This window comes from Plectropomus leopardus, chromosome 10 (genome assembly GCF_026936395.1).
Source record: "Plectropomus leopardus strain MGB_pleo_1.0 chromosome 10, ASM2693639v1, whole genome shotgun sequence".
NCBI lineage: Eukaryota > Metazoa > Chordata > Actinopteri > Perciformes > Serranidae > Plectropomus > Plectropomus leopardus.
Genome location: NC_142185.1, coordinates 5,700,112 through 5,726,697, shown reverse-complemented (window position 1 = coordinate 5,726,697; position 26,586 = coordinate 5,700,112). Strand labels below are relative to the sequence as shown.

General features: G+C 37.6%; 1 protein-coding gene across 1 annotated transcript in view; it reads right to left on the bottom strand.

Moving 5' to 3' along the window:
- Positions 1-235: 235 nt before the first annotated feature.
- pgap1 (post-GPI attachment to proteins inositol deacylase 1) overlaps positions 236-26,586 on the bottom strand; it is a 33,411-nt gene continuing 7,060 nt past the window's right edge. The window contains exons 4-26 of the mRNA XM_042494034.2: positions 22,657-22,828; positions 21,740-21,900; positions 20,935-20,987; positions 20,776-20,842; positions 19,692-19,797; positions 18,784-18,842; positions 18,585-18,668; positions 17,299-17,348; positions 17,061-17,112; positions 16,907-16,984; positions 15,630-15,705; positions 15,477-15,550; positions 15,344-15,395; positions 15,198-15,264; positions 14,416-14,521; positions 14,245-14,283; positions 13,933-14,117; positions 12,840-13,058; positions 12,578-12,713; positions 10,307-10,357; positions 9,918-10,129; positions 8,255-8,359; positions 236-8,160 (exon numbers count right to left, since the gene is read on the bottom strand). Coding sequence (XP_042349968.2) covers positions 8,022-8,160; positions 8,255-8,359; positions 9,918-10,129; positions 10,307-10,357; positions 12,578-12,713; positions 12,840-13,058; positions 13,933-14,117; positions 14,245-14,283; positions 14,416-14,521; positions 15,198-15,264; positions 15,344-15,395; positions 15,477-15,550; positions 15,630-15,705; positions 16,907-16,984; positions 17,061-17,112; positions 17,299-17,348; positions 18,585-18,668; positions 18,784-18,842; positions 19,692-19,797; positions 20,776-20,842; positions 20,935-20,987; positions 21,740-21,900; positions 22,657-22,828 — 2,343 coding nt within the window. The 3' untranslated portion in view covers positions 236-8,021. The remainder of the gene's footprint in view (positions 8,161-8,254; positions 8,360-9,917; positions 10,130-10,306; positions 10,358-12,577; positions 12,714-12,839; positions 13,059-13,932; positions 14,118-14,244; positions 14,284-14,415; positions 14,522-15,197; positions 15,265-15,343; positions 15,396-15,476; positions 15,551-15,629; positions 15,706-16,906; positions 16,985-17,060; positions 17,113-17,298; positions 17,349-18,584; positions 18,669-18,783; positions 18,843-19,691; positions 19,798-20,775; positions 20,843-20,934; positions 20,988-21,739; positions 21,901-22,656; positions 22,829-26,586) is intronic.

The window sequence follows — 26,586 nt, the reverse complement described above, 5'->3', positions numbered from 1 at the left end:
TGGAAGCGTGCACACCTCATGGTGTCAAAAGTTGAGTTGCAGTCATTTCTGATTTTGTCAAGGCAAGTCTAAAGTCATCAAATTTGTGACTCGAGTCTGACGCCAGACCAAGTCATGTGACTCAAGTCCACACCTCTTGGTCTAATCACACAGAACAAGAGCAAACATGTATGGGTACACCATATTTCTTTTTACACATAATATTTCTACAATAACAATGAAAAACAACTACAAATAATTTTATTCTTGGTTTTATTGCAACAACAATAGTGCCAAAAATTGCACAGTTTGCCCATTTACAATGACATCAGATAAAAATGTGAGAAATATAAAAACATCAAAGCAATCAATTTTGACACAATAACGCTTAAACCTGAGGAGAAAATACTCTTCTACACAAGAGCCTCGCTGGAAAATATAAAATAAAGAAATTATCCCTCAGATATGGTACATTTTTACTTTTTCCACCTGACTGCCTGTTAGAGTACATTAGCAAAGGTCAGAGGACTAACTAGTTCTGCACAACAAGGACCAGCTAGCAGGAGGTTACAGGTTTTAAAGTCACTCTAGGCAGAAGCAGAATAAAGGAAACTGATAGGATAACCAGACTTTTAAAGCACTTATAAACAGTAGTAACATTTAATATGATGTTTACTTCCATATTACCAGATAAACAGTGGAAAACTGAATTATTTAAGACATTTTTCATTACTTGGTAAGCAAAATGATAGTGAATACAAAGATTTCCACAGCCATCTTTCAATGAAAATTATTAATACTACTAACACTCAGGTTGTGATAACTTTTTAACAATGGCCAGCTTTGACACAGAGTTTCATAAGTCATGTTGTACTGTAGTCTTGTACTGCTTAGTGTACGACGCATGTGCTTGGAACATCAGAGCATGTTCTTGACATGCAGATTTAACGTTTAAATAAACTTTCTCAACGCGCAAAAATTGTATCGCTTAAATCGGTTGATACTAAAAAGGAATTTGGTTTGACTGTGCAACTTGTTTTCAGTAAATTGAACTAAGAGCCTATTCTGTGTTTTCAACTTACGCTGAAGCAGATGCAAACATTTATCAAGTGGATGTTTACAGCGATCAATGCAAGTGAGTGGAAAAGATGATAGATTTTTCTAATGTGCTTTGATTCAAATGTTAAAACACTTGGGAAACACGAAAAGAAAGGTCATACAAAGATGGGAGACATCTTTTTCTTATGTTTTCCTGGAGGGTATTTGATGCTGAGAAACAGGACCCAGAGTTTTCCCACACATTCATTTGTCTGTGGCGGCCTGCCACATTTAAAACATGTGGCGCCATGAACTGATTTTATATTTGTAAAAACTTCCCCCATTGTCAGCTGCTAATTTTGTGGGAAACATTGGGCCCAAAGTTTGTTTTACTGTTTAAAAATGCCAACTCAATACTTAAAAGATTAAGTGTTTATGAAACACAAAATAATTCCAGTATTTCAGCCCAACTTTAAAGCCTCTGGGAACCCAAATCACCAAAACATTTCTAAATATGTAATTTAGGGTCTTACACACACAATAAAAAGCATAAAAAATAATCATTAGCCTCGATCCAAATTTTGAAATATTGTCATTTTAGTTTTTTCAGTTGCCTGAAGTTAGGTTGATTTGGGCGTGGTTATACCCAATCCATATCACGGAGTTTGGATAAAGCCAATCAAAAATCAAAGTCAGGTTTCATTTGATACTAATTTAACATGCCAAACAGAAATCCCTCAAAGGAAACACTCACTCTGAGTGCTGGAGTGCACTCTGGCACAAACAGGACCGTTTGTAAATTTGGAGTGCTGTTGTAATGTACCATTTGGTTATCCAGAGCACGGCACACATGGCCAAATGGAGTGACTGTGTGACTAACTTAACAGTTTGTTAATACAATAAACACTCCATGCCCTCGAACAACAGCTTTTCAATCTCGGTCGCCCCCTGGTGGTTTTCTGCAGTATAGGTCATAAAGCCTGCTCCTCCATGTTAGCAAATGGGTATATAGGCCAAACTAAAAAGTACACGCCAAATAAATTGTTTCCAATGATGGTTTCTGTCACTGAAGGTAGATCTCATCACCCTGTTTGTTCAAGTGTTTGTTTTTATAAGTTTGGTTTTAATTAGTAATTTAATTCTCCAAAAAGGGGATTTTCTGCCATGATAGACAGCTGTGACAGCCAATCGATGCTCTCACATCACGAAAGCATGGCAGAAGTAAGTGGGAGCATGTCGTCCATCTTTTAATACACTCTATTATCATAACTTAATCTGCCACACCCACACAGTCTGGAGAAATGCTTTTATCCTCAAAATGAACTGTTTAACTTAATTTTCTCATAGCAACATTAATTTTCACCTCAATTCTTGCAGATACTTAATGAGACACTCAGCTTTGATATAATATGTGCATTCTTACTGTTTCAAGCCACGTTTCCAGAGACTTTAAAATTTTAAACCTTACCGAGACATATTCAAGGAATGTCCATGACGAAGAAATCCTGTTAAGCTGATTTTACTCTAAAATGTGAGATATTACCCATAAAAACCTAAATTGAAACACCTGATATTCCAAAACATCATTTTTTATGAGTAATTTGTTTTCTTCCAAGTCATGATTTTCCAGTTTAGAAAGAGAACCCACGTGTAAATCTGGAACTACGACATGATCACAGTGAACACCGATATAAATCACATTGATATTTATATAAAACACAGCTCTCTCTACAGATCTCTACTAATCTGCTCTACAAAGTAGTGTATGCCACCAATTCACGACAAGGCAGACGATGTGCGTCTCAAAGCACTAAAACTGCACCAAACGGACAAGTGCACAGACAAGCCGACCACTTACACCACTGATATAAATCCAAACGGACGTAAAGACATTCGGTGCAGGTACATTCACACTGGGAACAACGGCGGTGTCTTTGCGGAGCATGCTGACGTATGATTGTATGCCTGCTTGAGCGGCAAGAGTGATTGGTCCCTAATGAACTCCTCTTTAGTATCTGGTCGCTAGAAAGTCACACAAATCATATAATCACATTGAAGAAATGTTTTTGTGATTGCACACATTCACGCAGAGCCAGTGAAGTACATTCACTGTCGGCCTTCATCATTTAGCCACAACGTGGCTACTGAGGACTGAATGGTTTTTCACTGACGGGCAGGTATTAGACACTGCTGCATACACGAGAAAAGCAGAAAGGCACGGCAGCTGCTTCACTGACATGAGGGGGTGTGAGCAACAGCAGGAGGATGTAAGACAAAGCAATAAGACACATTTCCATCACAGAGAGGCAGTAAGTACAAAAAAAGGTAAATCAAACTCTACTTCATCTGTGGGACAGAGATAATCGTGTTCCCCACACACTGTAAATCACTAATCATTAGTTGCATTTTGTAGTATTTTCAGTTGATTTTCTTCTGATTCATGAAATTTTACTATTATACTCTAACAGAAAGGGTGTCAGAGTGAGTGCAAGAACTGACCCTCTGAAATCTAAGCAAATTGGCCTGATTTCTTTCAAGATCATATGAAGAAGGAACTTTAGAAGCAATGACTCTAAAAATAAAAGTTACGATAAAATATCTTGAAAATTAGCCGAAAAGAATAGTAAAAAATAAAAAAAAAAACAATAAACTGACCTGAAAAATATAAAATATAGATCATGTTAAATACGATTATAATTAACATATATGTAGTTCTCTTTACATGTTTCCCTTTTTTTTGATATTTTTTTAAATAATCTCTCTTTTTCCACATCACTTATCTTGCAAAGTGCAGGTGATTTTTTTTGCCAAGTGTCTCATTGCCTTTTTTCTGTGTTGTTGAAAGAAATCAAACCAATGTGTTTCAAAGGTTTAAATGCTTGTGAAGGCATATAAACACTGCAAAAACAAACAAAAAACTGATGTCGATCCAGGTTTCAAAGGGTTAACTGGCTTTAAATGGTACTTGGCTACCAAAACTAATGTCAAAAAGCAAAAAAATGTTTGGCCTACTTGCCATGACAACACTCAAACACACCTCAAAAGCCTTAAGTATATAATAAGAAAAAACTATTCAATTTTTTTTTTGTAATTTTAAGACTTGTACCAGTAGTTCTATGAAAAGTTATCTAAAACAAAAAAAAAAGAAAGTAAGACAGAAGGTAGACTATCCGTGGTCATTAGTATTCATCTGTACACCTGTTATTAGGATAGTTAAATGCGCCCTTAACATCAGTAACCATAAAATACAAGACACTTCTCTTATTATCTCCAATACAGCAGCAAAGCAAAGACCATTCCAATCACATCATGGGGTTTAAATACTTTCTGTCAAAAGCTTTGTTCTAAACTCCAATCATACTGTATCATTTGCAATACTGATCAGACGTCCCATAATCCTCCCCTGAACATAAATCTGTAGGTTAGAGACAGTAATAAATCTGCCTTTAAAACTTTGCCTAAAGCGTCAAAACAACGTAGAGCCTCTGCTGCATTGTTTCAAAACACTCGTTTGTCTATAGACTTTCAACATGGAGGTCACTGTCACTACCACGCTGCCAATGAAGCATTCTCAGGCCTTTGAACATTTTCCTTTTTTTTTTTTTTACGTGTTATTGTTTTACAACATTGATTCACAGTGGAGGTAGCTGAGATTTTGACCTCGGCCAAAAAGGTTATGTTTTTGGTTTGTCTGTTATTTGGATTACAGAAAAACTATTGGCCCGATTTTCATGAAACTCAGTGGAACGGTTATCCCTTTTACACCAAATTAGCTCTGGTTCTTGAATGGGTTCTGTTCAGGATTCTTGGCACCTCTGTGCTGTCTATCAAACCAGCCTGCGTTTCCATCAGTTTTGAGCTGAACCGTTGTCATCATGTGTCATCAAACTGGAGGCGTTGCACAATGTACAGCAACAGTAGAACCAAAATCAGGGATTACATTGATTGATTTTTAATTAGAGGTATTTGTTTGAATAAAAAAGCACAGATCAGCGAATATTTTTTTTTTCTGGCATTTTCTCACTTGCCTTCTCCATCCTCTCTTTCTAACCTGTGAAATGTGACACACCCACTGATGCCGTCTCAGTTCGCAGCTTAGGCTTAGGAAAACCGGCTATGTTTTGGTTTCAGCTGGGAACCAAGTCTGGTTCTGAACCAATTTATTTTTGGTCAAAATGCTCTGAACAGTTCAAATTAAGGTGTGGGAATCAGAAGGGAACAAGTCCATGTTGGTGGAAAATGGGTTAGTTGGAACTCGTTACATTTTGGAGGGGATCCGAGTCAGTCCGCTGATACACAAATTATTCTTCACTTTTATCAAAACTGAGAAATTTGGCCTTGGCAGAGGTCTGTGCTTTCAGATTGCCCTTCTACCTGTATATTAATCAACAGAAAATACTATGATGTAAAAACAAATCTAACTTTCTACATGTGTATAAGAATTCGTAAACTCGGATATGACGTGTAACAAGGACACTAGCAAACCCACTCTTAGACTCTAAATGCTGCCACATCTCCACTACATACTGACTTGATGGGGACTTTGGCTGTAATTATTTAGTTGGTTTCTTTCCTTTGATTCAGTTAAGAATTAACTATAGCTGTCAGTTTGTTCTCTGACAACATATAGTCCTTCCTGCTGATCAGCTTGCATCCACTATAATTCAGTGCTGTCAACAATAAATCACCAAAAACATCAAAGGCTAAATACTTTTTATAGGTAATGTAATGCAAACATGCATCACCATGAGGCCTAGAAATTGAACGTCTGGCAGGGAGGTCACAGCTTTACAGGAGAACCACCCTGTAACAACCATGCTTTTGGGTCTTTTGGGGTTTTTTTTGTGCTGAATCATAGCTACACTACCACACAGCAGCACTGGAGACAGTCTGTAGCTGCGCCAACACGGTAAATTCAGCAGAATGTACATTTCAGTCTGGTTCCCTCGACAAAAAGCCTTTTGGATTTTTCCGTTAGATTTTGGATTGTGGCAGAAAATAAGTTCTGCAGTCAACAAACATTTATGATATTCACATATTTTGTTCAGCAAGATGATCTTCACAAACGAACACAAATTTCAGTATTTTTAATGCCTAAATGTAATCGCAAAAAGCAAAAAGCAAAAAGCAAAAAGCAAAAAGCAAAAAGCAAAAAGCAAAAAGCTATTGCTAGGCTAAATCAAACTACGCTACAGTTGTTCAGTAGTCTCATTTAGCCACTTGTTACAAACCGTCTCTTTTGAGACACATAGAGGCTTCAAAGTTCACAGTGGAGTATTTACTGACGCAATTTGTGTCGAAGAACAAAACATCAACGTCTCTTCAGCTTCATACCTTAGTTGATGCCTTTGACTCAAACCCCACACCAAAAGCCCATTGACCGAAAGTGCTGAAATGCTAATTCATTTCTACGTTTTAGGACTCATTGTTGGGGTTTTCGATTGCATTTATTCCATCAGTACCACCCAGTTTATTTTTTTTAACTAGAATTACCGCCTCACTGTTGAATGCCCCTGTAAATTAGTCAAGTTGCATGTTACAATCAAGTCTGTGAAAACATGGCACAGAGCGTTTACAACACCCACATTTTTACTTTAGATCATTTAGAAATCTGCGTTGCTTTTCTCTTTGAGTTCTTGAATCATATCTTTCAAGTAGTAAAAATAAATCACTTTGATTTCTGGCCAGAAGACTATGAGGTGCTTAGAAAAAGAGGGAGATGACTGGTTGCTCTGTAGGCTATGATCTAACGTAGGTCAAAAACTTGTATTGGGTGCTCATGGAAAACGTTAACCAACAGTACAAACAAAATCCAGGCATTCCAAAAATGTGAAAAATGTGAAAAATGAAGAGGAATTACATTAAAAAGTCTTTAATATGGTGGCTAAATCTTTAAAAAAGCCAACATGTTTCGACAGGGCTTTAAAAACAATGCGTACAGCGTGTACAATGCCCACATGTTGACTTAAGATCATTTAGAAATCCATGTTGCTTTTCTCTTTGAGTTCTTGAATTCTGTCTTTCAAGTAGTAAAATAAATCACTTTGATTTCTGGCCAGAAGACTATCAGATGCTTATTTTAGATAAGCCGCCAGTCTGCTGCTTATTTAACAGTCACTGTTGCCTAGGTGAGTGAATGAAAGAGTGAGAGACGCAAAAGTGAACTACCACAGATTAAAAACAAAAAAAAGTCTTAACAAGACAAATAATTTATGAGTCATCGCCAAAATAAATATAGCTCACAGATTTGCCACACCTAGAAATTGCTGGGCTACACTGTTGTATTTTACAGAAGATGGAATGGATCATAATTATTTGCTTCTGGAGAATATAATACAGCTTAAAACCTACACATGCACTGAAGCCTTTTCCAGTGCAAACTTTCATTTTGCTGCAATTCTACCTGCTCTGCATAAAAGGTGTACGGGACAATGTAAACATGATTCCTTTGGATTTTTCTCATGATAAAAACCAGTGGCATGTGACACAGGTTTGGTGGCCGTGCTACGACAGTTAATAGTTAAAGATAACACACAACTATAAGTCATTGCTAAGCAGGAGGCAGTGAAAGAGTTTACAGCGCAGTGACGGCGGTGAACAATGCCACTGTGGTCACTAGAAATGACACGTTTTAACGGTAACACCCTGTTGAGAATCTCTAGTATCAGTAGCTTCACTTGGTTGTGGAGTTGTTGCTCCTTGAAGGCAGAGCTATAGATATACAGAGTAAGGCAAACTTGGTTTTCAGGTCAATCCTTTGGAGCCATATTCGCACCAAATGTTCCAAGGCCGTTACATCCTCTCATTTTTAAAACACATTGTAATTGCCATGGAGCTTTTAGTGCTAACATTGAGCGGCCGGTTCCCCAAGCTATGTATGTCTATGGCTCTGCTCCACGGCAGCCACGTCGTCTTTCCTGGACCCAATCGGTCTGAAGCAGCTTCAGCGAGTTAGAAAAAGGCTTGTTATGGTAGAGATGTGGACTGAAAACAGACAGATACCGTCAGAGCAGACAGCACGAGGCCAGAGGGACGAGCGCCGCCAGCAGGAAGTAGGTGACTCTGTAGAGGTGGAGCGGAGAGAAGGTCACCATGGCAATGGACAAGGGGAGAGGGAGGCAGGATGTCAGGGGCAACAGTTTGCTGAAAGAGACAAAGAACATGAAAAAAATGAAGACCAAGGATGGTAAATCTAACGTGGGAGAATGTGCGTGTTTTGGTGACGTTGCGCTCTTACCTGCCGCTGAGTTTCAAAGTGTTGCAGTTTATGAGAAGCATGTACACAATAATAAGAGGCACAAAGAGCAGCCAACAAGGGTCAGGATCCAACTGGGTGGAATACCTGCAGAAGATCACAGCGTTCAACATGTTCAGTTCCTCAGCACGGTATCAAACATCAAGTATTACCTAATGGATTTTGGCAAACATTTGCCCTGCATGCAATGAATTGTTTTTGCATATTTCTTATTGTGCTACGGTGTGGAGCCCTTTGACTATTATTAAGCCTGTTGCATCTTTGTTTAAACAAGCGATAAAAATAATGAATAAAAAAAACCCATGAGATGGCATCAACGTCACATACTGAAGCATTACAATTTGCCCTGTTTTGATCATTTTCTAAAATTCTCATCCCTAAAAACTGATTTTCAATTATCTTATTAAATTTTAGCACATTTTATGCTTGTATTTTATGCAAATGTATCAGCAGGCAAAATAGTGGCAGGAACACCAGGGGCACAGTAAGCGGCAACTGAAAAATCGCACACCGTAAGACACCCTCGGGGCAGTCAGCTTTTTCGTTTAAAATACTCTAAAATGTGGAACACACGGCCAACCAAAATAAAATTAACACAAGATATTAAGATTTTAAACAAAAGTGTATGTGTAGGTTGGCTGAGGCAAAATCAGAGATGTAAGCTTTTTAACTATTTTATAATGTATTTTAGTGGAGTGTTACAACTACATTTAACAAATTTGTGTCTTTTTTAATTTTTTAAATATTTTTTACTATAACTGTACACTGTATTTCTATGTAATCTTGATGTAAAAATTTACCTTCTTTTTACCATAACTGTTAGTGTATGCGTTATTGTATCTAACCTTGATATTGTCTCTTTTTTTTCTTAAGCTATACTCTCTACAAATGAAACATCAGTTACTAAAGCTTGTTTGTAACAGGCAGAAGTTATATTATGTTAATGTGCATTGACCCTATCAAATAAACTATATACATATAGAAAATGCAGGAAAACATATGCACTTATATAATGTTTTCAGCCATATCATTCAGCTGTTTTAGGCATATGACCATGGAGTAAAGTTCAAATGAAAGCAATAATTCTTTTATTTGGGGGTTTTATAGTGACGGATGAACTTTGTGCTAGTTTCACTGATTCCTGAGCTCCAGACTTTACATACAGCTCTTCTTACTACCTTTATCAAAAACATCATTCTTGAATCCTAATTTCCTAATTTTTGGACTAGCTGCATGAATATGCCCCTGCCTCAGGTGTTGGCCTCTGCTTTTCTGGTGTGTCCTAAAAGGCTGCCAGATGGTGTGGACTAGAGATGACTCAATAATGTTTCAAAAACCAAACACTACTTCTCAAAATCTAGAAAAAAAAAGCATACATTTAATTTAAAAAGGGCATTCGAGTCATTTATCTCAAATCTCTGTCACATTACAAGTCATGAATATTCAGTCCAAGTCAAGGTTTAGTCTTTTATCAATGTTCGCCGAGCAAGTGTCAAATCCTCAAATTTGTGACTCACATCTGCCTCGAGTCACGTCATGTGACTCGAGTCCCCTGTCTAGGGTAATTAGGAAACTTTCTATGAAACATGGCCTTGGGATTTCTTACTTTGAGACACCTCATATTGCTTCCATTTTACCACCATACCTCAGGTTGCGGCTCCAGTGGATGAGTGAGGGTGCGATGAGCATGAGGGGTAGTGTGAAGAGCGCTGACAGGCAGAGGTGGAGCTGTAAGTCATCCCTCACCTCCTGCAGAGCACACTCAGACAGCAGAGGGGCACCGTTACATTCTTTAGACTTGCTCAAGGGTTCGACGTCGACTGTGCCGTTCTCGGCTTCTTTGCGCTGCCTGGGTGCCTGGAGAGATGGAAGTGGAAAAGTTACAGTATTACTTCTAAGTATAATTTGACCAGAATCAAATAATATTGTGATAGGTTCTGGCTCTGCATTCACATCACTAACAACTAAAATACCATCAAATTGACTATCTGGTGCACGTGGCGGGATTGGAGCAAAACAACCTGAAAATCTTACCAGATTCAACATGTGACTCAAAGATCTTACTGTCATCTGTAGCTTCAAGACCTGAACATAAAATGGCAAACAGAGGTATGTAGAGTTAGGGATTAACAGAGTTAACAGACTTTAAAACAATATCTCAATATTTTTATGCTATATCGCAATACACATTCTATATCTTGATATTTTGAAATCTCCTCTGAACTACTGTAAATTACTAAAATACAAAATTATTAAATGAACTACAGTTAAAAATAAAGTAGCTACTGCCATGAAATGAAGTTATGTTAACTCTTTATAGTAAAGTATAATAAAATACTGGTATCATTTTTAAATAAAGTATAAGGTTAAACAAAGTACTCTTATAGTCAAGTTAAATAAAGTATTGTTATAATAAAATAAATCAAAGTGAACAGATGCAAAGCATTATCATATGATGTTAACAAAATAAACGATATACAGTAGCATGAAGTGAAATCAAATGAGATGCTAGACTTTTTTATCGTGAGATGATATATTTCGTCATATCGCACAGCCCTAATTCAGAATAATGACAAAATCACCATTTAGATTACTACCCTTCCCCAACAAAATTAGCCTGTGTATGTAGGGGTTGTCAATACAGAAAAACCCACTAAAAATACACTATAGACTGCTTTCATATTGCCAGAAGAGCAGAGCTGTGTACACAGCTTTGCAGCAGACAAGTATACCTTTCTTCTGTGTGTGTGTGTGTATATGTGTATGCGTGTGTGTGTGTGGGTGTCACTTTCGGCATCACTGTCAAGCTGGGTTAGTAAAACAGGTTAGTAAACATTAAAAAGCAGCATGGAAGCCAGTGAAAATGTTATGGTAATTAATTCTTTTTTATTTTTCTTATTTAATCAGTTGATCTTTCAAACTCCATGCAAACTAAATTTAAAATGATGTTTAAGCGCTGCTTGGATAGAGGTGGATGGTAATTACATGTCACTGGCAAAGGGGCTAAAATTAGCTTAATTACCCAGGTGTTTTATTTCCATCAAAGCTAATCAGAGCCAGAAAAGTTACCTATAAGTCTCATTTTCATTATGCAATTCTGTCTGTCTAAGGGTACCAGTTTTCCAGAAAAAAAACAAGGCTTGATTTAAAACACAAAGAAAGTGTGTCAGCAATTGCGTAGTCAAAAAAGGAAGAGGATACTGCTTTCGTTTTCCAAGTTTTTTCCTCTGCGGTTATCCCTAGTGACCAAAGAATATTAATGTAAGTTCTCTACAGCCTGGGTCTTTCACAGTGACCCCTTAGGGGTCCTCAGAGTTAGAGGGACTGCCAAATCACTTCTTGATAATTTGATAATTAAGTGTCCACATTTTTGTTTTTCAAAAATTAAAATGTGTCTGAAAATACATGAAAACATAAATCTAACATAGTATTAGCAAAGATAAATTGGCCTTTTCATAAAAACTATTAAGTTCACAGTACACAATATTAATGATAGGCTTACTGTTACCCATGAATCCTTGTGTAATCATATGGGCTAGCTAACACTGTGCTGCACCTTTTTTTTCACATATTGGCCAGTTAGCTGTATCATTACCATCATGTCAGATACACAGACATTCTTCTGAGCTGTTATAGACCTTTTCATAATTATTTTTGAATAAGAGGCTAATACACTGTGCATTTAAGAACCAACAGGCGAAGTGCAGAGGGTGAGGCTTCTTATTCTTCATTTTTTGCTAATTTTGGCTTTGTTCATGCATATGCATGTCTGCATGAATTTGGTAACATTATGTATTTTGTTTAATCTTGGAATTTCCAGCTCAGCTCCCACAATAAGTTTAAAATACATTGTGTAAAGAAAACATTTATACTGTTAAGTGTAAAAAATGCCATTCAAACTCCAGTTTTTGATCTCACTGCCATCAAATGGCATACAAAGCATAAAAACATGCATGGTATTATTTCTAGGTATCATTCTGGGCTTTTGCCTTGGAATTTGTCATTTTCTGACTATCTTTGGGCTAAGGGGTGCCTGGCCTGAAAATCATTAGAGACCCCTGCTCTACAGTTACTATGAACTGTTTATTTGAGTTGTCTCTTAGCAAAATGTAAGTGATTTTCAGTTCCCTCTGGTAAGCAGTGATGTAGTGTATATGTTTTGGGCTTTTATTGTGAAAGACAAGAACACAGGGCGTGTAGCTGCTAAGCGCTGTCTGTTTCAACTTTGAAGTAGTTTAATTCTTGATGCCACTCTTTAAAATGAGTGAGAAATTCCTGTCTTTGTTACCATGTGCTAGGACTCACTCTGTAAAGGTGGAAGAGAAAGGCAGCAAAGACGGCCAATGCCCCACAGGACATCCCACCCACGACAGTCAGGCACACAGAGACGAGGAGCTGGGTCCGCAGTCGCAGAGTGCCACAGTCTCTAGACACTGAGGGTCTGTATGAAAGAAAAAAAATACAGTTAAATAATATAGTATTCATGTGCTAATATAAATTCAGAGTGCTCAAAGACCATCCAGTTATAGTTTCAAATCACATACTCTGTTGAAATGTCCGGCCATACCTGTGCAGGGGAGCCAATAATAGTGAGATCAATCGTATGATGAGACGGAGCAGTGTGCTGCCCCAGTACGCCACAGCTGCCCCAAAGATGTAAAGCAGAGGGGACAGAAGGTGGGGCCACTCTTCAATAGGGACCACACCCTCATCAGGGCTGGTTGGGGGGAGGGCATCCATTGGGGGGAGGTAAAGAGTTGACCACACTTCTTGAAAACAGCTACAGCTGAGGGAGGTGAGGAAAAGGAGCATAAGCAGGAAAATCTAGAATTAATGCTTAGTGGTTGTATGCCTCCGTGAATCTGTCAAATTGCACTTACATTATGATGTCACAGTGAAGTTGTCATTTGAAATTTTGGAAAGAAAATGTCATTACTTCATCAATACATCCCACTGTCATAACTACAGTTTGAATTCATGAGTTACTACCAAAAAACATGTTTGGTGCGATCACAGAGACCTTTGCCTTTATCACCAAATTCTAATCACTTCATTCTTTATGTCCAGTGCTAAACTTCCTCAAAATCCCTCAAGGTGTTCTTGACAATGTGACGAATGGGGTCACAGTGTACTTGACCTATGACTGCCAAAATCTAATCAGTTCATTGTTGAGTCCAACTAATTGTTTGAGCCAAATTTGAATACATTCCTTCATGGTGCTCTTTAAATACCACATTCACGAGAACAGGATGAATGCACGGTCACCATTACCTTTACCTTTGATCTATGGCCACCAAATTCTAGTCAGCTTATCAGAAGCAAAGTTGGCGTTTGTGCCAAAATTTGAGAAGTTCCCTCAAGTCGTTGTTAAGATATTGTATTCATGAGATTTAAATGGACGGACAAACTAAAAATCACAATACATCTGGCCATGGCTACTGCTAGCGTAGAGGCATAAAAATCATGTGGAGTTTAAAAATATTCAGGTATTTTCATAAAATATTCAAAAATAACATTGAAAAGTATGTGAGATGGGATAAAACCCTCTTAAAAGTCTAATAAATGGATCATGTCTTTAAAATATTTTATCTTAGATACTTTTTTCAAGATCCACAATGAATGTTTCTGCTGAAATCCAACATAAGACTTCAAAAGCTTACCTAAGCAAAGTGTGAAGAATATAAACGGGCAGATTGACTTTATGAGGCTGCAGGCCTTTGCCCACCACCTGGCTCATGTCTGCAGCTCGCCTTGATGCAAGGATGTAGGACAGCTGCCCCCCACAGGCCAGGAGGAGGGTTACAGCGGTGTACACTGGCACCATGGGACCACAGAACCTCAATATCTGTCATATAAGAGAGAGACCTGGGTTTTTTCTCCTGATTGAATCACTGTTTACCATGAAGAACAATACATATTTGACTGGTTTTATTCAAACAAAACAAACAAAAAATAAGACAAGAAAGTTGTACCTGTCCCAGCACCTTGGGTAATGAAGTCCTTACTGACACCTAAAGTTAGAATCAAAAGTTAATTCCACAACATGTATTAAACTTCTCATTGATGATAAAAATAAGTTTGATATGATGACTTAGCATCAGGATGTGCAGGCTGTAGTTATTTCAAGCACTGAGGTGTAGTACCTTATATTGGCAGTTGGGGGCAGTGTGGAGCTGAAGGAGGACCCCTGAGGTGTTGTCTGGACGACTTGTGTGGAGCATCCCTGAGATTTCAGTCACTGACGGCACACTGGCAGACACATCGAGTCATGACAGAAGCAGTAAATATGACCCTACTATGTATCAGTAGGGTTGGATGATATGGAGAAAATCAAATATCACAATATTTTTTACCAAATACCTCAATACAGATTTCTGATAAATAATCATCAGTAATGCATATATAATGACTCAGTGGGTGAAGACCTTGATCTATTGATTACTTTCTTGATTAATCGATTAGTTGCTTGCTTTTAAAAATGTAAGAAAATCCCAATATGATGTCCTCAAATTTCTTGTTTTGTCCTAACCGAAAAACAAGTTTGCCATCATAGATGAGTAGAGAAACCAGAAAATCTTCACATTTAAGAAGCTGGAATCAGCTTTCTCTTTTTCTTAAAATAACTCCTCAGACCGATTAATCAATTATCAGTGTAGTTGGTCATTTAGTTGGCAACGAATTGATTAATTGTTGCAGCCCTAGTAAAGGTAAATAATAAAACAGCAAGAACAGCCTCGTAAAATTACATCTCTTCTACTGTAATGCAACCTTTCAAACCAGCAAAAGACATCACTTACGATATCCAAAATCTAAGATGACATCTAGTCTCATATCCTGATATTGATATAATATCAATATATTGCCCAGCCCTATCTACCAGAACAAAGTAGAAGGTCTTGGAGACAGACAGATGGACAGAACTGACCTGACTGTGGTTAAAGAGTCCTCTCGAAACCACGGAACATTTATTCTGTACACATTGGACATTCTATCTGCAGACACACACACACAATGACCATTAATACATCTCAACATGTGCACGTGACTCCCAATGTATCAAGACAAACTTACCTTTATGCACTTTGCACTGGCTTGAGACAGTAATTCTGAAGGCCTGGTAGACCTAAAGACAAAGATGTTTACCATGTTGTGTCACAGCAGCAACAGAGACGCTAAATCCAGCTCATGAAATAGTAAAAGCTACCTGGTGGAAGTGTTGCAGCTTGATGGTGTGAAGAAGTCCAGACGAGTTGATTGAAACATCGCTGACGGTCAAACCTAGGAAACCAACAGTTGCTGTAAAGGTCTTTTTGCACTGAAGTTTGAGGGAATCAGCATCAACAGTGTGAATACTCACCAAAGGACAGGACATGTGGCACTGGGAGAGACACAGTCTGAGATTCTTGTCTCTGCCACTCGCACTCCACCATGAACTGTGGACAAGACACACTCTGTGAAGTCTCTTTTGTGTTAATCAACATAACTCTGTTAATCTGACTAATGTTGCTGGGTTGCCTCAGGTTTTTATATTTCACAAATTCTGTTCTTTTCACTCTTTGGAACCTGCAGAGACATCACTTTCCTTGTGCTGCTTTCAGATGCCTTTCACAAGTACTTTACCATTTGAAGTCTGTGCAAATTGGCATGGTTTCATTTAAAAACATGGGGAAATATTAATATTCAACAAACTGAAAAAAAAAGTTGATTTAGAAAAAAATAATTTGTAAAAAACGATATTTATAATTATCATAATTACACATTTAAAACTATGTTATAGAGTTCTTATAATTTTTAAGCAGTTTTTTTTCTTGCTCAAGATTTTTTTTTAACTTCTTTTTCTATTAGTAATTTTCTTGTATTTTGTACTAATTTATTCTAAATTTTTGGGTCATTTCTTCTTCTGTTGCTCATTTCCTTTTCCCCATGTTTTTTGGGGAAAAAAAAGTTGTTTGAACCTTTATTCTAATTCCACTGGTGGCTGTTGTTTTGGTACATTGGTATATGACCAAAAACTATTATCCTCAGGCGTAGAGCTAATTCAAAGATGTTGACACCTTAGAAGTGTCTATCAAGAACCTACCCTGACCCCCCATGTGTTCATATTGGTCCAGTTTAAATCCAAAGACTGCACACTGCCATGTTTTCTGTCAAAACTTTCAATATGCTAATGCTAACTGTGCTCTTAATGCTAAGAGGGTCTGCTCTGTGCTGGAGGTGTCAGGTTTCTTTTCTGGTCCTCTGTCAAAGTCTGTCTATTAGACAGCAATTGAATCTTTTAGTGACCTAGCTTGCCTAGCATGCACGCCATAGTGTTGAATCTCAGATTTTAGGGATGTACGCAGAAATCGCCCCCTTCAGTACATTAATGTGAAACCACCTCTCTGCTGACAAACAAACGCGTACAGGTCTGCATAGTAAAGGTCAGACGGGTTAGGAGACAACAGAGGAAAAACTCATTTTTGAGTGGAGGGGGATTTTTACTAGGATATTGAAGTAAGATTGCTTATAGATATTACCATATTAACATTATCATTGTGCACATGCACAAATGCTGTTGTTGCATTTAGCTTAGCCTACATACACCCTTACATTTCTTTTATGGTCATAGATTATCACGTTCTCATTTTCAACTACCTGTCTGCCGTTGATGTTGGAGGCTGAAACAACTAGATGAGTAACTGAGGACAAATCACTGAGACTCAGAATCAGGACCTAGAGAGGATAAGACAGAAATGAGAAATCAGCAGCAGCTCAGAGCGGACTGGATGGTGTCTCTTCAGAGAGTTACCTTGTAGGGTGGCAGGAGCTCAGTTCCCATGGACAGATCCACTGCATGCACACTGGAAATTTCAAAAAGCATTAATGAATACACAGATATTAATAATACATCCACCATCCTCTGTAATATAACCATAAAAAAGACATCATATTTAGTGATAACAAATTGCAGAAGAATCAGGACAGTAAAATAGTTAATTGAAGTTAAAGGTGGTGGGGAAAGAGATAGACTATTACTATACTCCTACCATGAAGAACTGTTCTTGTGTACGCAGCCATACACCCAGCTAGTCATCTCCTGTTGGACAGCAACAAAAAAATCACAGTCAGAGCTGAAATTTGAAACTAGAATTTTAATTCCTAATCAGTTCATTATGGAGTCCAAGAGGACATTTATGCTAAATTTACAGAACCTCCCTCCGCTGTGTTCTTGAGATATTGCGTTCACAAGAATGTGAGAGATGCAAGCTCACAGCAACCGTGGCTTTTGACCCATGACCACCAAGATCTTACCAGTTCATCCTTTAGTTTAAGTGGATGTTTGTGCCAAATTTTAGACGAAGTTCTTGAAAAATCATATTTTTAAGAATGGACGGACGGGGGTGGATGGACAACCCAAAAACATAATGCCTCAGGCCACAGCTATTGCCGTCCTTTCAATATGCTAATGCTAACTGTGCTCTTAATGCTAATGTACTTTTAAGTACAGACAATTCTGTTTTTTGTGGATTTTCGACTTAAATCTTTGATTTATTTCAAACATGTAAAAAAGTACATAGAGAAATGATTAAACAAACATGAAGACAAGAAGTAGTACTTAGAATAAAAAACATAAAGCAAAAGAAATGGTCAAACACATGATGACTTGGTTTACATATTTGAAAAGGAGTGAGGAGAAGCAAAAACTTATTTGATCCCACTACTTCTCCATAAGTTACTGATTTTTTTTTACTAAAGCTAACCAAAGTAAACATACCCAAAATTAAATATCTGTAATTTTACATTTTTATTTACAATAAAGAATACAACAAACTAGGAAAAAATAAATATTAAGTAGCCAAATAAATAAAAAGTAACTCCTGTAAACATCTGGTGATGTCAAACCCTCTCTTCATCCCTGTGCCTTCTGAAAATCAGGATTTATAGCTTATTTTATACTGGTTTGGGTTGTACATTGTTTTTGCTCCACATGAAAACTGTCCCAGAGCTTCACTCCACAGACTGATATACAAAAACTTTTTTTCTAGTGATACAAACACTGTAAATTTTGAAATTATGGTTCCCCTTAAATTGTAACCCCTCTCTCGATCATTGAACAATTTTTTAATATTTTCGTTAGAGGTGAATGGCAGCGTGATCCTCAGACTGAAATGCCATCAACATTGTACTTCAACTACATGAATAACAAAACAAATCAACAATGTGGGTGGCAAATCAGAGGTCTGACACCTGGTTAGTGACACAGAGCAGTGAAAAGGTGTCACCTCCAACCCAAGGGGGTGACAACACGAGAGCAACAGTGCGGAGAACTCACCAGGTTGTTGCTCCGGCAGTAGAAATGGCTGTAGGCCTTCCTGCGGCTCGACAGCGCAAACATAAAGTATTTAACTTGTCCTTCCTGTGGACAGAGAGCAACGGTGAAGACAAAATGGTATACTCTTTCTGTCTGTATCAAGCCTTTGCTTTCTAACATACAAATAATCCATGTATTCCACTGATACAAAGTCTGGTACCTTTGGTGTGCTGTAAGCCAGACGCAGTGTGTTAACTTCACTCCATGCTTCAGGAGAATCTAGAAAAGGGTAAAAAAAAAAACCAGACACAGACATAAGTGATTCTTCAACGCTTTAGGGCTCGCTTTAACATTACATATACTCATATCGCTCTGCGCAAAAAAAATGTGCTTTTCGGAATCAAGCTTTAAAAAATATTATACATTAATATGATTGCCTACATTCATTGGGTAAATTTTTTTACCAATGTCAGCTCTGATCATAAATTTCTTTTTTTATTATTAGATTTTTTTTATCATCTCAGCCTGGGATATGTCAATGATTTTCAGCAACACGCACCTGGTGGAAAAAGCATGTATTTTCGCCATATGCCAAATTTGGTTAAAAAAATGAGGCCATCAGGTGTAAAACAGTAAAAATGACAAATTCCAAGGTAAAAGCCCAGAATGACATCAGAAATGATACAATACATGTTTTTACACTCTGATGGCTGTGGGATTAAAAACTGCAGCTTAAATGGGTTTTAATTGGGCATTTTGCACAGAATACATGTCATTATTTTGCTTACACAGTGTATTTCTGACTTATTGTAGGAGCTGAACTGGAAATTCCAAGATTAAACAAAAATATAAAATCTTGCCAAAATGTATGCCATATGCATGAACACAGCCAAAATTATCAAAAAATGAAGAATGAAAAGTGTGTAAAATGTGCCAAAATGTCCCTAAGGGTTAATAATGTAATGCTGTCAAAACATTGTCATTCACTTCAATGAAAACTTCAAATATTTAAAAATGCAGTATGACAACACAAAACACCGGTAAACAGGAATGTGCTCTAAACAGGAGACTAATGAACAATGTCTCAGTTTGTTCCAGAATTTTCTTGGTAAAGTGTCGGTCTCTGACCTAAGATGGAGACGGAGGTGTCTTGAGTTTCTCCCACCATCCTGACAGGATGTCTGATGAAGTGATGGTTTAGTACAGCCATTTTCTCCTCTGGATTTGCTGTGAACTAATGAGAACACACTGGTTAGCTTGCAAACAGATAACGTGTTTAATCCATACGTGCTGTATCGAAAAGTCAGAAGTTTTTAAGCTTCTGAGGTGTATTATGCTCTGTTTATATGGGTCTTATCTTGAGATCAGAGGTTAAGGGATGGTTAGGCCTTGGGGTCTGATGTCTGGAGTACGGACACCTGGCTTAAATTACATGCAATGTGTCCCCTTGAGGTTTTTGTGGTTGAACACAATAGGTGAAGGAATGTTTACTGATAAATGTGTAGATACGTGTACATATATAAGACACATGCATGAGTTGTACGAGAGAGAGATTCACATTGGTCCCGAATCTTCTCCCAAGCAGACCATGGTGCCTGGTGGATGCTGAACTTTGTTGTAATAAATTGATTCTTATCCAACTAAGTCAGTGTCAGCGTAGGTTTCTTCATCGTCCACACATCATTGCTGCTTAAGAAACAACGACACTTCATTTATAATGTTGACAATTTTTTTGTTCTTTCTATTTAAACCTGATATTTCTGCACATATGCAGATAAAAATTAGGCTAAACTCTAATTTTTGATAAAAAGCTATTTGTCGAATTTCATTCTAGTGGTGCCTGCTCAGGATTGATTTCTTGAATGGTTTGAGCTCAACATTTCCAGTCACTCCGGAGGGTTGTGAAGTGTTTCAAAATGTATAAAAACTAGAATTACCACCTTGTAGTTGTATGACTCTGGTAAACTGGTAAGTTGCACTTATAGTTTACACCCAAGTCTTTTTTTTTTTAAAACTGTTGTATTTTTTTTCTTTCTTTTTTGTTTCTTTCTTGATGTTTCTATTGTTTGTTTCTTGCCATGGGACTACAAACGTAAATTAGCAGTCCTTCTAAACTAACCAAACTGTGTCCCTTTTAAATAAACATTTCATTAATTAATATTTCTTAATGTAGCCTGTGTGTAATATGTGTGTGAGTGTTTGTTGTTCTGACCTGTCTGGTTTCTGGATCGATGAGGTCAAAGAATGACCTGACAGTGGCAAGAACGAGCTCTTTGCACCTGGAACACAAAGACATGCACACTGCACATTACTGATCTGGTTACTGTTTAAATGAAAAGCAATGCACAGTCTACCAAAACATGTCCTTTACCAAACGATGGACAGATGGTCAGTGGACACCCATGTCCTGGGTACTGCAGTTGCCTTGATAAAAACAAAGACATGGAAACATGTGAAGAGCAGCACAGGATCAAACACAATCTACAGAGCCCTTTGTACCTGGAACTTTAGTACAATCTGCCATGGTGCCTATAAGGCAAGAAATACTACCTTCGGAGCAGAACTTCAGTTTGATCTTGTGTCTTTTGTAAAAATGTAGATAAAGTTCCCCAGTTTTTAACCCTTTGAAACCTGGATCTACATCACTTTTCTTGTGCTGAATCCAGACGGCTTTCACAAATATTGAAACCTTTGAATCCTGAACAAATTATTTCGATTTCTTTTAAAAACATGGGAAAAAAGGCAATGAGCAACCTTTCAAGAATTGTCCTGAAAATCGCAAAAAATTAGTCAATTTCGAAAAATATTCCTAAAAAAGCGTAAAAAATGTCCAGAAAACTATAATTGTAATTATCATAACTATATATTTTTAATTATTTTACAGAAATACTATAACTTTTATGGCATTTTTTATCAGGGCATCCCTTGTTGTTGTTGTTGTTTTACTTCCCAGGTTTGTTAATTTTCTTGTACTTTTTACTAATTTCTAGCTAATGTCTGGGTCTTTTTTTATCAGTGTGCTCATTTCCTTTTACCCATGTTCTGGATGAATTTAAACCATTTCACCCAGGTTCCAAAGGGTTAAAAACCTTCTAGGGTTCCCAGTAAGGTTCCTGTGGTGAAATACGGCTACAAACAGGTCAGTGCCACTTACCAAATTCACAAACAATACTTACCACCAGTGACAACTTATTGGGGTCTCCAGGTGGACAAGGTAGGGATATCAGTCCGGAGCGGACCTGGTAGTCACGGTAACCACCTCCAACAGACAGAACTGTGACGTTCCTGAGCTTTTTCGCCTGGTTCACCCACTTCTGTCTCACTGCAGAGTAGAAATCTACAAAGAGCGGAGACAAAGACAAGTTATCTGAATTTGTATTTTTAAATATAGCTATGATGCCCTTTTTTGCACACTTGATGGCACTCTGTGAGTGCTGCTCTTATTTTTTACCTTTTTTTAGACTATGTTTAACCCTTAGGGACTGTTTGGCACATTTTACGCTCTTTTCATTCTTTATCATTTGATCATTTTGGCTGTGTTCATGAATATAGCGTACATTTAGGCAAGATTGTGTTGTTGTTTTTTTTTTTATCATGGAAGGTCCAGCTAAGCTCCTACAGTAAGTCTGCGTAAACAAAATTGTTACATCCATACTGTTACAGTCAAGAAATGCTCCATTGAAATCCATTCAAACTGCAAATTTTGACCCTACAAACATCAAAGCATAAAAACATGCACTGTATTATTTCTGGATTTCATTCTGGGCTTTTTCCTTGAAATTTAGTAGGTGCTGCATGCTTGTTTTTTGGGGTAGAAACAAATATCTTTATATTTTCATATCTTTAACAGAACAAAAATTCACAGGTTATCGGTGTAACCCGCTGTTTTCGCTTCAATGTTTATTTTTGTTGTGCACTGCGCAACGCCTTTGTGACGACACATCTTTTATTACAATAATTCCACTCAAAACTGGTGCAAACACACACTGGTCCATTTCATAGCAACAAGATTCCAAAAATCCTGAATGTAACTGCTTCAAGAACCAGAGCTGATTTGGTGGAAAAGAGGAAGCAGAATGAGGGTTCCACTCACCGAGCAAGTACGGGTCCAGGGCCAGCACTGGAGCCAGATGAGGGGAGGCCTGGGTGATGATGAGGCTGACCAGATTGGTGTTGAAACGGGGCAAAGTGAACAGCGCCCGGGCCACCACCCCTCCCATGGAGTGACCAACAAGAACCACACTCTGAGGGGGCGTCTTCACGTGCTGGCAGAAGAGCAAAGCATGAAACAGCCAGTTTAAAACCTATCACAGGTATTGGATTTGCAGTTAAAGGGAAACTACGCCCATTTTCAGAATTGTGATTCCCATGTTTGAGACTTCATTTGTTTCTGGATTTGAGATAGAGTAGCTCATGTTCAAATATTCAAAATTTCACTGATGCCTGAATTGTCGAGTTGTGACGGTTACGTTACATTTCAGGGCAGCAGAAATGGCGGAAAGCATGGAAACAGTGTCAACAATTGATGGTAAAAAAAAATCTTTTTTTTTGTTCCCAGTAGCTCTCAGTAGCTGCATATTTTAGTATATGCACCTTTTAGATGTAGCAAGAAAGCAAAGTTAAACTATAAAGCATGCAGGCAAATAGACTAACATATAATCAAACCTATTACCTTATAACATGAGTTGCCGACTTGATGTCATAAATGCATAAAGAAGGTGGCAAAAGTGTACCACGTTCGGTCCATGGTAAGACACTTTTTTAAAATTAATTTACATATTAAATATCAATTTTGATCACATGCAAAGTAATACGCTATTTGTTAACCGCTGTCCATGTAGAGTGATCTAGAATAAATATAAAAATATAGGAAAATATAATAAATGATTTGTACAAAAAATTAAATATATAGAAATATAAATAAACTGGAAACAGCTATCAACCTCTTGTTTAAGCACTCTTAGCATTAAAAGGCAACCCAACTTCTTTGCAGCTTCCATGTTGTTCCCACTTTACACAATGAAGTCGGAATAACAACTTCCCAACTCAGAAACCTTCCAACATCACATGAATGCAACACTGATTCAGATGGTGTTCCCATTTATATAATTACCGGGAAGTAGCGTAGTGTTAAAAAAATGAAGGGCTTAGTATTTGCGTCAGATAATACCGCATTGGGGTAGGCAGAAAACATTCTTGTGTCTCCTGTTGTTAGTTTTGACTCATGACCTCTGTTTGTCTCTGATGCTGCACTTTGAATTAAACATAAATAAATTTCAATTAAATAACTCTGTAGAATTGCATTTGTAATATTTGACTGATGCACCTGCAGTTTGAGCATCATTGGAGGGCTGTTGGTTGTCTCATCTTTTTTTAAAATATCATCTCCAAGAGCTGCTTATCAGATCACCTCGACTGCAGGTAAAAGCTGCTAACTTTCATTTATTCAAATGTAACCCACCAACCCAACACCCCCACCCCTCTGTAGCTGTGCTTACTTTTGAATATGGTACAGGTGATTATCCTCTGTCGTAAGGGTGGGTGATATGGCCCTAAAATACTATCACAATATTTCCGGATATTTTTGCAATAAAAAATATCCTTAGTGATATGCAAAAATGCTGAAAACTATTCTATTATTAATTTCATCAATGCTCTAATGGGGGCCTGATAGACCGAAAGCTCAGAATAAAGTCAAACTGCTGCTGGTAAACCTGTCATTATTAAATTCATGAACATACCACTGCAAGATTATAATTTTATATTTGATTTTTTGTTTTTTTGTTGTTTTTTTTTTAATGGCTGATCCTGGTAGTGCTCAACACGTAATGGCGAGAACCAGGAGAGCTGTTTAAGTGGAGTGCAGTCTGTCAGCCAGCAGCAGCAACGTCATTGTGAGCTGACAAAACAACAATGTAGGTCTACAGGACAAAGCCATGGTGGCTTTCCTATTTGATAAATAATACCCTACATGGACAGTTATGTTCACAATATGACTTTATTAAAGCCTGGACAATATCCAACAGTTAGCTGATTTATCAAAATCCCTTTTTTTTGTTAGAGCTTGAACTGTACATGTGGTCATGGCGGTGTATACGCTGCTCTCGATGTTCAAATTTGGTGGCATAATCTGTCGCATCTACCGGCTGCAATTCCCGTCAAATGTTGTGCAACATCACTAACTCAGCAAGATTCAGAGTCTTTTTTTTTTTTTTTTTGCAATTATCTTTTTATTTGGAAAAGACAACAATTTAGCATTCAGATTTTCTACAATTTTCATACTATAGCACACTTTTCCAGTTTTCCTTTTTTCAGTTCTCTGCATATGTACAAGAAAGAAACTCAAAATCGCAGTCCTCCTGTGCTGAGACTCAGACCGTACAAACTTCTCAGTCCTTTACTCCCATAGATGAGAATTCAAGGAAATCTCATAAACCATTCATCTTTATAACTTTGAGCATGCTCATCTGTGTTCTCCCACAAAACATCAAGTAGCCATAAATCCAACGAGTTTCTACCTTACTCTGTCCGCCATTAGGTGTTCCATTTTCTTACATATGCCCAACTCTCATTCCAGGAAATACTAACTATGTACAACCGAACTGAAGGGAGCTTACATTTTTACATTTTTCACAACAGCGGGAAGAAAGGAGTTTGAAACATTAATGGAGTTATACAAAGTCTGCTCTCATTGGGGTTATAAATTCAATCCATTTGTGCCAAGTTTGGTAGAATTTGTCTTTTTGAGCTCTCAAGGAGTAAGTCAATTTTTCCATCTTAAATATTTCTAAAATTACACCCTGCCAATCTTCCACTGTAGGTGGTATTGTATTTAGCCATTTTCTGGTGATTGATTTTTACTAGCAGCCAAAAGGGCCTGCAGCAGCTTTGTATCCTTCCTCTGTTTCAAACACACAACATGGCCCAAATAAAGTGTCTCTATATTCATGGGTAACTGAATTTTGAATACCGTGCACAATGTGTTATGGACACCCTTCCAATATGAACTCAGTTTAGGACATCCCCAAAATATGTGGGAATGGTTTGCCTCCACTGACCCACATTGTCTCCAACACCTTGAACCTTTAGTGTTATATTTTTCCTGGTGTGGGGTCTTAAAAAATCTTACTATGTTTTTCCAGCAGTGCTCCCTCCATTCTGTAGTATTAGTTGAGGACCACTGAAAGCTACAAATTTCTCCCCAAGCCTCCTCCGACATCCTTATTCCTGCTTCTTTTTCCCATTTTTCATGAAGGGTAATATAAAGGGTGTTTTCATTTCCAGCCAGAAACAGAGCATTGTAGAGCTTAGAAATTGATTTAGAGGGAATCGAAACAAGGGCCGACTTCAAAATTCTGAAGAACTCAGATTCTGCTTTTGAAAACTCAGTGGGTCTGCACTTCTGATTCAAATAATGTCGCAATTGGAGGTACCTAAAGAAATCCCTCTGCTCTAGGCCGTGTTCATCCTGTAAATGTTGGAAACTCTGTATTGTGTTTTTGTGTGTAAATGAAAGATAAGTTGTAAGCCCTTTCTGTATCCAGGATTCAAATCTTTTGTCTCCTCTATTGGGAATAAATTCTGTATCGTAAGCACACCATCTAAAGAGCTTATGAATTAGTTATGAATTTCACATGATTTAACTACTTTCTGCCATATCCTCAATGTAAAGCTGATCCAGGGGTTATTTCTCCCTTCTAATTGAGCTATCAAACCTCTATCTGCAATTACAGCCTGTAGAGGGAAATCTAAACTGATTTCAGATTCTAGTTCCTTCCATTTGGCTTTATATTCACTGTTGCACCAATACAGTAGAGGGGTTAGCTGCGAGGCATAGAAATATTTTTTTAAACAAGGAAGTGCCACTCCTCCCCTTTCTTTCCTCATCTGTAAAATATTAAATCGAATTCTGGGTTTCTTTCCTTGCCAGATAAATCTAGAAATCCATTTATCCCACTCTCTGAACTGGTTATCACTTACTTCCACTGGTAAAGTCCAAAAAACATATAATAGCTTTGGGAGA